This window comes from Echinops telfairi, unplaced genomic scaffold (genome assembly GCF_000313985.2).
Source record: "Echinops telfairi isolate 266 unplaced genomic scaffold, ASM31398v2 ScPeMD7_20;HRSCAF=75, whole genome shotgun sequence".
Classification (NCBI taxonomy): Eukaryota; Metazoa; Chordata; class Mammalia; order Afrosoricida; family Tenrecidae; genus Echinops; species Echinops telfairi.
Genome location: NW_022103917.1, coordinates 14,703,633 through 14,716,476, shown reverse-complemented (window position 1 = coordinate 14,716,476; position 12,844 = coordinate 14,703,633). Strand labels below are relative to the sequence as shown.

Below are 12,844 nucleotides of genomic sequence, written 5' to 3'. Positions count from 1 at the left end.
TAAATGCCCTTTGCCTCCTAGTTCTTTCCTCTATTTCCTTTTACTTTCCTCTTGTCCCACTATCATGTTCAGCCTTCATTTGAGTTTCAGTAATTTCTCTAGGTTACATTGTCCTTGATCAAGCCCTACCAGGCCTACACCCTCCTCACCATCAATTTTGGATCACTTGTTGCTTCCTTGTCCCTGGGTTTGTTAACACCCACTTCCTTTCCCTCGTCTCCCCCTCTCCCATGTCCTCTTGGAACAGAGGTCCCGTTGTTTTCTCCTTCAGATTGTTTATCCCACTATCTTATCTAGATAGACCTGCAAAGACAATAATGTGCACAAAAAACAAGACAGAGCAAAACAAAGCAACAAAAACAAAACATGATGGGGTGCCATGCCCTGGCCCCCAAATCTATTTTTGTTATTCCTTGAGGACTTCATTGCTCTGTTCCCCTTCCTGATTTTTTTTTTGCATTCCCTTAATGTTTTGCCTTGTGTGGTAGGGTCAGATCAGGCTCAATTTCTGCACTGTGTCTATAGTGTTGTCCCCATCACGCTATGGGTCAGTGAGGGACATCGTGCCTCATAGTGGGGCCGGCCCTATGGTCATCTCTGTGCATTGGCTGCCCTGAGCATGAATAATGTCCCTAGGGCTTGCTGGGTCAGGATGCACTCCACTCTCTATTCCTCCCCCTTCATTTGCTTGTGTGTGCTCTTATCAGACATGTCCCTCTCCCCAGCTGTAGCTTCAGTGTTGTCCTCTGGACACTAACCCACCCAAGAGGAGGGTAGTGTTTATATCTCCACAGGGAAAGAGGGACCAGACTTCAACCCGGTGCTCTGAGACATGAATGCAATATACTGGCATGAAGCAGGGAAACAATAGAGAGGTCTGAGGGGCCAGTCCCAATTCCAACTACATGGACAGCCCCCCACCCCCAACCCAGAAGAATTTCCTTCTCAGGAGTTTGCTTTTAAGGAGCCCCAGAGCTAGATCTCTGCTGTGCCAGAACTGATGGCTCAGCAACTGTCAGTCTATCAATAGCATTGGAGCTTATTTTCCCCCTAAATACCCTTCATGGCTTTCAAATTTTTACCCTACAAATTATCCCGATATGATCTAATGAAGGACAGAGCAAAGAGTGTATTACCTTCTGTCTACAGGTGAGGAAACTCAAGTCTACAAAGGTTTAACGACTGGCTCAAGGCTATGAGGAAGTTCATACAAGAGCTCACAGTGAAAAGAGGAATGCCTAGTCCTGAATTGACCACATACTAGCTGTGAGCTTTTGTATGAATTACTTCCTATGGGTGTTATGGAGCAGTGAGAAGCAGATTCAAAGAGTACTAGCTATTATTTATGTAGTATTCACATTTTTCAAACTGCTTACACATCTCTGGTCTCATTTTAATCCTGTAAAACTGGTTGAATAATTTGCTCCTAGCTGCCTAGCTGTAACCTATCAGAACTGAGATTTGAATTCATGTCTAACTTCCGGTCCAGTGCTTTCTGCTTTATCCACATAGGTGAGATGACCAATAGAAATGCTTTAGAACATGTAAATGCTTTCAAAATGCTATTCCAATCTTAAAGAACATGGTAGCCAGCATTGATGGATATAATAAGACCAGTGCAAGACTAGCAAGGAGAACACAGCATTGATGTTGAAAAAGTTGCTGCACCTTCAGATTGAAAGCCTCAGGGCTGGGCAAGGCAGTTGCCTTGAGGAACAGAAGAGCTTGAAGCTTATGCACCACCATTGCTAAAGGCAGAGCACTGAAAACAAGCCTCCTCTCTTGGCTTTTAATCTCAGATTCAGAATAGTGACCTATAATTGCATCACACATATTCTAGTGTTATGCTAAAAATGTCACTTTGGCACAGGCCAGGAAGCATGTGTCAACCTTAATCTGAAATTAGAGTCCTCAGTTACCTTTAAAGCTGCCACCTAAAAAGAAAGACAGCTGAATGGGTTTCATCAAAGAAGCGCAGAAATTGCAACACTCCAGTGTAACACCAGGCAGCTTCCAGCCTCAATGGTCAAGACCCTCTAATAAATGTAAGACAGCTGTAATATTACTATCACTAGAAACACAGGTCACTAATTATTATTGCGTACAAGACTAACAAGCTTAAAGAAATAAACTGACAATTATCCTAGCTGTAATGTCACTACTCAGGTTTCCATCCAGCAAAAGGCATTTCACGTAGCATGTGAACATTTATTACCCTTTGGGCAGCAGGTGGTGTGGACACAGTGACAGGCTATAGAACATAGCCTTCAAGTGTTTCCTTAGGGCCTTTTTGTGACCAAAGGAGCTTTTCACTCTTTAATGTTGGTTACACTCCAAATCAATAACATGGTCAAAGAAAGAAACTGTCCTCCTAGGGGACTCCTGGAGTAAAAAGTTACCAACCTCAGCTTGTTTGCACCAAACGCTGATGTTTTTACGCTGGGCTTTTGTGAAGTGGTCCCAGGCCTTTTGTTTGGACGCTGAATGGTACACAGCCACGATCTGCTCAACTGCAGCAGGCGAATCAGGCCAGGGGGTCATCCAGGGATGACAAAAGAGAAGAGAAGAAACAAGAAAGAAAACAAAGCATCAGGTTTGCTGGATCTGCTTGTTATCGCATTATGCTAGATTGTGGTTGTGCTAAAGGGCACACAGAGGCAGAGCCATCAGTACACAGGAGGACAAAAATGACCTCCAGAAGGTCTGGGCTGAAGTGGTAACTAAAGTTCGAGTGTAGGCAATCTGCGCTTATTCAGGCAGGTGAGGCAAGAGTTGTACTAAGTGTGGTTTTGTACTATTGACCCCATACAACATTTGCAGCAAGTGGCAAACTGCACTAGCTCATTTTCCCACTGACTTCTTTCAACAAAACAAGTCATCTGGATGGTGCAGTAAATTTTCCCATTTGAGCATTTGAAAGGTATGCTTACCCAGAAGCATCAGATCAAAACTGACCATGGATTCCATCTATTTCAGGTCTACTTAGAGAGTTCTGTGGATGGGAAGAATGTAACTTTTAGGGAGCAATACTGGATAAGTACAGCCCTAGAGAGTATTTTGCAAGGTTGCTCAAAGTGTCAGGTGGGGAGCTGGGAACAAATAGTCTATGGAGTTTAGCCTAAGTAGTTTAAAAGGGGATGCCGAGATATGACTCTATTGGGAAAACCCTGCCTGGTCAGATGGTCACAGCAAGAAAATGCTCAGATGCTGCCCTGTCTTGCTTTACCACGCTGCTTGTACCCTGTCTTCTGATGATTTAAGGCTTTACACCCTTTCTTTCTATTTATATGGGAGTTTTCAAGACATGAGCATTTGTCCTCTTGGATTCTATGCCCACATAAACTTTAAAAATAAAAGAAATCTTTCAAAATAAAACTTGAAAATGGAACAACTCCTCCTTAATCCCAATTATGTATGAGCGATTTATACTATATGGTAAGAGTAAACTGTAATTGTTTAAAAGCAACATCATAAAACTGTACCCTCACTCTTATAGTAAATGCAAAGCCTCCCCTAAAAGATAAGAGGGTATAGTTCTATCATATAGCGAGCAAAAATGGCACTAGAGAATTTCTCTGCTCTGTCACATTTAAGACACTTTGCAAAGGTTTGGATGGTCTAGCACTTGAAAAATGGGCATTTCAGTGAGTTCCTACTCCCTTTACTATCCATCCAAGGAAAAGTTGAGGAGAGGAAACACACTACAAAAAGTAGGAGTAGCAAGTTTGGTTCCTAGTCCACTGCCTTGGTAAACATAAATAAATAAATGTATCAGTCATATGGAGTGTCAAAAATATATTATATGATAAAAATGATCCAAATCTGAAGAAAAGCTGAAAAATGCTCCCGCAATGAAATCTCAAATTCTCCACCAAGGTCCAGGTTTGCTAGTAATTGACCTTGAGAATAAGAACAAGTGGAGAACAGTGGGCCTAAGAGTTAGGGTTTCTAAAGAGCTGAAGCAGAGACACTAGAAAAGACTGAAATAGGCTATGCCAACATTGATCCCATGGAACTGGAAACTGGGACATTTGGTGAAATCAGGAGAGTACCACACAGAGGATGATAGCTCTATGAGTCTGGGCTCCTGTCTATATAGTGAGTTGTGACCAAGTGTCCTCACCCCCTCCAGCAAAACTCAGACTTCCACTCACACTGAATGAGGATTCCAGAAAGGGCCTGCTTGAACTTTTCCTTTGCTTCTTCCATGTCTTTCTCATGGGCAGCTTTCTCATTCACTAGGCGACGGATGTGGCTGTTGGCCGACTGGATCATGGAGTAGAAGTTGTTGGCACTGCGACGGTTCACCTCTCCTCGCTCAATCCAGGTGAGCAAAGTCTGAACAGCTTCAGAAAATTTGGAATCATCTGAAAAAAGGAGAGAATTCTATTGAGAACCATAAAAAAATAACCAAATCTTAATCTATTTCCCCAATATGCTGGGGGGGAGGTCACCTTTGCTTTTGAGTTGTTAAATGAATTACTAAGGAAAATCACACACACACACACACACACACACACACACACACACACAGCAGACAGAAAGCCTCAAAAAGCAGCCATATTGGTGTGATCTAGGAAGAATTTTCAGAAGAATGATATCCTTAAGAAAACGTTTTCTTCACCGATATTACAAACTTTCACATACTGCAAATTTCTTCACCTCTCTGAGCTGTGTGTGTGTGTGAAGGAGTAGTGTGGGAATGTCAGACTTCTACAATTTTAAATTTACCTTGGGTCAAAAATATTATAGTGTTGGAAGGAGTCTTAAAATGAGTTAAAGAGATTAATTCTTAGGGTAGAAGCACTTACATATTTGATCTTTGATAACATCACTCCTGCATTCAATCCACCGTGCCAGGCCTTCTACTCAGTCACAGTCACAATCTATTTTGATGCAATTCATTTTATTTCTACATTTCTATACACTGGTGTCTCTTGCCTGAGGAACCCTCCTAGAGGATTGCTGCAGCTAGCTAGAAGCTATTCTCTGAAGTTCAAATAGTTAGCACAGCTCTTCCAAAGCTTCTGGCCCACCAATCTCTATTAGCATCCCATTGAAGTCCTGGTGTAGGGTTCTCTGGCCTCTCTGGCCCAAAACTTCTATGGCAAGTGATAGATTCCTCAATGCATGTTTTTTCATTTAGAATTTTTAGTTGAGTTTTCCACCAGTCTGGGGAAAAAAAGTACACTATTTACATAGAATTTCATGTCATGAAATGTATTTCATGTAAAGACAATATTTACATGAAAAGGTGTAACAATAGCTTTTCTTGTTCCTTTGTTCAGTCCTAAAAATGGTAAACCCGTTCAACTTGATTTGGCCTAGAGTTGTGGGGCGTACCTCTGTGGGTGGGCAATTACATGCAGCCTCACTATAATGTGTATTTTTGCCTTGCACCCTTTATTCAATGTGGGCATACAAGTAGAGGTCAGTCTTTCTGTTGAAGCTTAGTTTTCTTCTCTGAAGGTTGCCATAACTAACAGATTCCATTAAAAGAAAGCACAACAAAAACAAGCTCCATAGGACTTCTTGGTATCATATAAATGGTTTTAAACTTAACATTTTGCCAATGCTTTCAACCATCTTTGTTTTTTCAAAGTGCTATCATTATTTGTGTTTCTGTTCTAGATTGTATCTTCCCCATTTCTGTTTTAGGAAGTCAACATCAATTCAAGCAAGGGAGTCCTGACATGTGTGAGCCCTTTAGGCTATGTGGTACAAACACATTGAATGAATGAGACCTATTTGTAAAGTCAGATCAACTGCATCTTGCTGAGTCTACAGCACAAGCAGCAGGGACAATTCATGCCAGTAGAGCTGGGTGGGTGCCATCAGTCAGATTGAAGAGATACCAGTATTCATTCATGAAAATCTGCCACATTCAGAGAATGAGAAAGGCTGGGTTTGAGCTACTCACACAAGAGGCCAGGCAGGACAACTACTGTTAAATTAACAAAATGTCCTCAAGAGTCAAGCAAGGGGAATAGGAATCAAAATTGATATGGTCAAGTCTGCAGTGTCTAAAAGTCTCCATAGCTACTGGGGGGAAAAACTCGGCCATTTAACTTATGGAACACTTCTGGTGGTCTTAGCTATATCTTTAAAGGCTCTGAGAATGTGTACCAAGATTCTGGCTCTTTGGGCCTTTGCCTTCTCATCTGTAAAATGGGGATTTGACCAGAGGTTTTCAGAGCCATCTCAAATTCCATCATTCTGGTTCACTCATTTGATTTATAATTCAAAACTAATTGGTATCCATTGTGAAAGAGGGGGCACATATCTCAAGTCAGAGGTAATAGCTATAGTTTTCTGATGCTTGGGAGAATTGGAAAAACTTATTTATTCCTAGTCACCCAATGCCAGGGAGAAAAACACAATCCCTTGAGACAGATAGTGAAGGAGCATAGACATAAGTTGAAGGGGTACATTTTCTGGTTCTTGCATTTCTGGAAGATTTCCTTAACACAAAAGCCAATAACACAAATACATTGATTAAATTTCTCTTAAAAAAAAAAAGGGTGAGAAGAGCAGCAGTGTTCTTGTAATCATGAAACTTAAATGCCTTCTGTACCTTTCAGTTTTTCGGCCACAATGCTGCATTCGTGATCAGAATAGTGGACCACGGGAGGTGGGGATGGAGGGCGCAATCTTTCTTCTTCCAGCCTTCTGCGGTGGCGCTCCTCTCTAGCGAGCATGCGCTGTTTACATTCCCACTCATATAGGTCATCTCGAGCCTGTGCAAAGTCAACATGGAGCCGACCTGTGTCCTTTTTGTCAGTGCTAGAGCCCAGTCGGATTCGGTAACCTGAGTTTATAAGAGTGGGGCGTGAGAGAAGGAGATGTGGTTGCTGCTGTTTCAAGTGACCAAGTAACCCCAGATTCTCTCCCCACTACCAGCCTTATCTCTGTAAAAAGTTTATTCACTGTTAAATGGTTTGAGTCCATATTGTTTTTAGGAGTTCCATTCCTCCATCTGCTACCTACCTCTGCAGAGTGCAGCTCTGTGGGTAATGGTATGAGTAGTGAACATTTATACATAGCACTAGGGAAGAAAAAAGGGGCCTCAAACTATGATATCCTGGGATAACATCATCCCACTATATAACATTTTGGTAAAATTTACAAATATGAGCATAGTACTTTTTCATCCATCAAATTGCTTCACAGTTGCATTTGGAAACTCTGAGCCATTCTGTTACAAGAGGGGAAAATAGCTACAATGGGGAGTCCTATATGTGACCTAGGAGCTCAAGTGGTATTGAGTGTTATGATTTGGGTTGCTAACCTCAAGGTCACCAATTCAAAACCACTAGCTGCTCCATGGGAGAAAGACAAGGCTTTCTACTCCTGTAAAGAGTTATAGTCTCAGAAACTAACAGGGGCAGTTGTACCTTGTCCAATAGGGTTGCTATGAGTTGGAACCGAATCAATGCCAGTGGTTTTGATTTTGAATTTTTGAATGTGACCTAGATGACATGCAATTTGGTATTCATGGGGGGGGGGAGAGGAAGTATGATTGTGATGTAGCGGTATAGGACTGAGATTCAGAAAATCAGGAGTCATGCCTCTATTTCTATTAAAAAAAAAAAAACCCAGCTATGTTATCCAAAGGAGCCCTGGTGGTGTAGCGGTTATGCATTGGGCTTCTAATGGCAAGGTCAGCAATTCAAAACCACCAGCTGTTCAGCAGAAGAAAGATGAGGATTTCTATTCTTGTAAGGAGTTACAGCCTCAGAAACTCACAGGGGCAGTTCTACTCTACCCTATAGGGTTTCTATGAGTTGGCATTAACTTGATAAGAGGTTTAAGACAAGTTTTAAAAAATGTTAGTAGTACCCAAGTCTCTTGACATCAAGAACAAAATACATGAAGTGCTTTCTAAGTCTCAGGAACTGAGCCAGATGTTTCCATGCACATTTATCCACATCATTTTCAGCAGAATTTTGCCAGAAGATAAAGGTGAGCATCCGTGAAGTCAGAGAGGTTACATGGATATCCCAGGGTTAAATAATTAGCATATGAAAGAAGTTAGGACCTGAATCCAGTATGTAAGACTCAAAATTCATTATACTTTCCATGATTCCAGCCTGTCTTTCAAGAACTGTATTTAACAAAAACGTCTGCTTCTGGCCAACATAGAATACAGGACCACATTTACCCTGATGCCTTAAACAACAAAATATTGGGGCAAAACATAGGACAGAGTGTGTTTTAAGGCAGTGAACAGCAGTGATCATGGACAGACAGTAACCAAGTGAAGTGATCCCTGGGCCTTCCCCAACTGATTGCCTGGGTTTCAGTGTACAGAGGGAAACTCAGAGGTAGCCTAGTTATCTAGGTTCAGAAAGAAATATTAGTGATCTTGAAGACTTAACAATAGAAGTTCCCCAAAATGGAATAGCGAGATAAAAATATATAAAAAATTTGAAAGAGCTTCCATGAACTTGGGGACAACTTCAAAGTGGTTAATATAAGCCTAATTGAAGCCTATAAAGAGAGGGAGTAGAAAAAAATGTATTTGAAAAAACAAGGGCAGCAAACTTTCCAAACTGATGAAAACTATAAACTTACAGACCCAAGCAGTTCAATAAGCACCAAGCATAAGAAAGATGATGAAAATGATACCAAGGCATATCATAATCAAATTGCACAAAACTACTGATAGAGAATTAGCTTAAAAACAGCCATAGGAGAAAGGAAACCTCATATACTGAGAAACAAAGGTAAAGGTCACATCATATTTCTTTTTAGAAATAATGCCAGAAAGAACACAGTAAAGAAACATGGAAGAGGAAAAGAACAAAAACAAAAATTGTCAACCTAGAATTCTATACCCAGAGAAAATATCTTTCTAAAACAAAGGTGAAGTAAATGTTTTTTTTCATACTTACAAATGCTGAAAGAATTAATCAGGGGCAGATCTACCCTATGAAGCAAAACAAGTGTCAAAGGAAATTCGGACCCAAGGAAAATAATACCACCTGGAAATCTAGATCTCTCTACGAAGGAAGGAAGAGCATACATAATGTAGGATTCTATTTATATGATATTCTAGAAAATGCAAACAAATCCTACAGCAGTGCAGTGCTTGCCTAGGGAGGTGGGCATTGGAAGGGCAGGAAGAAGAGATTGCAAAGGGAAATGAGGACGCTTTGGGGGGTGATGAATATGCTCATTATTGACTATATTGGGGTTGTACATGTATATATACATACGAGGGGGTATCCCCCTAAAAACGGAATTACACTGGGTGGAGTGGAAATTTATTAGTATTTTTTCATTTTAGGGGAGCATCAAGCAACTCAGTCTTAGTTAGTGCACCTAGTGACTTCCCCTGGGAAGGTTCTCTCATCACAGTGAATTTTTTCGTAAAAGCAGTTTCACTCGAACCTTGATTTTGTGATGACTGATTTAAGAGAAGAGTGTGCTGCTGAGAAATTTTGTTTCTTGTTCGGGAAAAATGCTGCAGAAACTATTGGAAAGTTGAACACAGCTTACAAGGAGAGCATTATGGGAAAAACTCAAGTGTATGAGTGGTTTTCTCATTTCAAAAAAGATGAAATGTCTATTGATGACAAACCTCATTCCGGAAGTCCGTCTACTTCCTGGACGGACGACACTGAAAACATTTGGAGTTCATTCTATCAGGTCAAACTGTTATGAAGACAGACTTGAAAGGACAGAGATTTGATGACATCAAAGACGTGAAGAAAAAAAATAAGGGAGGTAACTGTCAGCCATCCAAACAGATGAGTTTGGAAAATGTTTCCAAGAATGAATGTGGAGATTTGACAAATATATTAAGTGCAACGGAGTTCTTTGGAGGTGATCAGTTTTTTTGTAAGAAAATTTAAATACATAGCTTGGAAAAAAATTCCAGGTTTTTTTGGGGTACCCCCTCTTGTGTCAAATGTTATCAAATTGCATTTCTGAAATATGTGAAATTCACTGCATGTCAGCCACACCTCAATAAAATTGTTAGAAAGAATATTACCCAGTAATTCTAAAACTGTCCTGATACTTTTTAGAAAGGGGAAAAATATATTTTATAAGTAAACATGTCTAAAGTGTCCTTTACACTACACTTTAAAGGCCATTCATCCTAGTTGATCCTCAGAACTTTCAGCCAAATGGGACTAATAATGATTACCTTGCCTATTCTCACAGGATTGTGGAGAGGACGAAATAAGAGGATGATGAGGGCTCTGTGTCAACAGCACTAAACAGGAGAGGAGGTGGGTGTGCTGGGCACAATGCCAGTTCCCAAAGGTGCTCCAACTCCAACAGGAATAATTCAACAGATGATTTCTATGTTTTTCTACATCTTTGTGTAAGGGATTTTTGTTTGCTTGTGTATTTTAACCTCTTTCTTTTACAATGTGCCATGAGAGCCATCCAATTCAGGGATTTCTAGCATGTGTGAATTTTCAAGCTGGTAGTTCAAATTCAAAGGGCAAAATGCAGTTGTTTTCTTACACCTGGTTGTGACCCCGTTTCCATTTATAGCCCTGAGACTGTTTCCAGGATGTGGTTATTAATGGGGCACTGATTTCGATGATGATTCCATGGACACCTCCCAAGCAACATGTTGCCTGTTATGTACTGTTATGTACAACCGTGCAATCCTTTTTAGGACTTTATGTTCTTAGTAAAATACTCTATTTCAGAATGCTGTTATCATTGCTAAGTGCTGTTGACTCTTCAGTAGCTATATTCTACAGCACTTAGAAACTGTAATGAGTCTTCTACATCTTTCTCCTGGTACTAGCCTACTTTTTCAAACCCTATTCTCTAGCCTATCACAACAAGCTTCTAAATATCTTCTCTCCTCCTCTCTAATTCATTTCATACAGAGCTGTTAAATTAATCTTTCAGAAACAATCATCTTCCTTGTTAAAGTTTCTAACAATTTCCTGTTTCTTGAGGAGCAAATGCTCCTCCCAACACTGCCTCGTCTCTCTACATGCTAGTCTATTTTATCTCTTTCATAATACTTATCAGAACCTGATATTAACTATGTATTTGCATCGGTATGTCACTTTTTTTTCATGTCCAGATTGTAATCTCCTTGATGACAGGAAGTCTGTTTGTGTTGGTATTTGCTATTTCTCTAGCAGCCTTCAATTCTGTCTAAAGCAACAACAAAAGACCTCACTGCCATTGACTGGATGCTGACTCATAGTGACCCTACAGGGCAGGGTAGAACTGTCCTTGTTTGTTTCTGAGAATGTAACTCTGTACTGGAGTAGAAAGCCCTGTCTTCCCATAAGGGAGTGACTAGTGTTTTCAAACTGCTGGTCTTATGGATGGCAGTCCTACACATAACAATTATGCCACCTATAAGTCAATAAATCTTTGACTTCTAACTTACTTTCATGACTATTTTTTAAGAATGCTACTGTGTACCAATTATATACTGGGTGCTGAGATTCAAAGTCAAATGAGACATACCCTCTGTCCTTAGGAGTTCTCATTTTGTTGAGGAAGACATATGAAGATAGTCCCCATATAGTGTAATGGGTACCAAATTAGGAGAAAGCACAAAGAAAGGGATGCCTAAACTAGCTTGGAGCAGAATGGGGAGCTGAATCAGAGAATGCTTCCTAGCATCACTTGTGTTTGGACTAGAGTTTTAAGATATTAAGATGTGGAGGTGAGTTGAGGTGGGGTGGGGCAGCGCAGGGGGAGGGGTGGTGGTTAAAGAGTGAATTCCAGTCCCAGGAAAAGGCATAAAATGCCCCCACCCATTATGGGAACTAGAATTAGCATGGTTGGAGAGGTAGGAGCAAAGCAGATAATCAAGGCCTTTGTATGTCACATGTTAGGTGTTATCTGATAGACAACAGGGAGCCATTGCAGAGCTTTAAAGGAAAAAGTAGGCAGTGACATACATTCTCCATCTCTGACAACAAGACCATTACCAGTAAGCCCAAACTGTAGCTGCCACAGATGCAAATACACAGATCTTCAAACTCTCACAATGAATCACCTACCAGACAGATAAAGGGCTTTGTCCACCATGTACTCCTCAGCAAAGCGAATGTGGCAAAAATTCTTTTTGCTTTTCCGAATAGCAATAATCTCACCACACTGTTCAAATACTTCCACAATGATCTGCTCTGTCCCATTTTCAGGCAGGCCGCCAACAAATACAGTTTTGCATCCTGGTGGTCTTTCTCGGGTTGCAGGAGGTGGAAGATCTAAGTAGAAAGGCAAAAAAGCATTCAAAATTAAAATGTTTACTTCTGACAGACTTTCTTTGCTATCCCCATCAAACTTTTGGCAGAGTGCCAGGGAACATGGCCTCCTGCCCCACAGTGGATTGCTGTTTGAACCTGAATATCACTTTAGTTAATGGTTTGTTGATCACGATATCTAGAGGGTAAAGAATCAGGCCATTCGTCTATCCCATCCAGACTTCTTTAGTTTTGTTCTTGACTTTTGCCATGATATCCAATTAAGCTCAACTTTCAGTTAATTTTAATAAGATGATAGTTAGTGAGGGTTGGGGGGTGAGACCCCATTCAGTTGAAACTTTTACTTTCAGAAGTTCTCAGAAGCAGGGTTCCTGAGAGAAAGTTTTGTTTAATTCAGATTATGTTTCAATGAATGCTCTGTGTTTATGCTTACTGAAAGGACTATTTCAGGATTAATTTGACGATGACGGGGTTAGTAGTTCCAAAAAACATTTATAGCTGTCAGAGTGATGTGTTACAAAAGTCAGACAGAGTCCAATGAGCCTACAGTTATAGGTTTAGTATTAAGGTAGCAGAAGGACATTGGGCCTCCACTCAAGTACTCCCTCAACACAAGAATACTTTCTTCTAGTAAATTGGCATTC

At 40.6% G+C, this 12,844-nt stretch overlaps 1 protein-coding gene across 1 annotated transcript in view; it reads right to left on the bottom strand.

Moving 5' to 3' along the window:
- Positions 1 to 12,844, bottom strand: part of ENOX2 (ecto-NOX disulfide-thiol exchanger 2) — a 363,165-nt gene that overhangs the window by 53,120 nt on the left and 297,201 nt on the right. Inside the window, exons 6-9 of the mRNA XM_045288355.1 lie at positions 11,997 to 12,203; positions 6,575 to 6,808; positions 4,155 to 4,367; positions 2,404 to 2,510 (exon numbers count right to left, since the gene is read on the bottom strand). Of these exons, the coding sequence (XP_045144290.1) occupies positions 2,404 to 2,510; positions 4,155 to 4,367; positions 6,575 to 6,808; positions 11,997 to 12,203 (761 nt within the window). The remainder of the gene's footprint in view (positions 1 to 2,403; positions 2,511 to 4,154; positions 4,368 to 6,574; positions 6,809 to 11,996; positions 12,204 to 12,844) is intronic.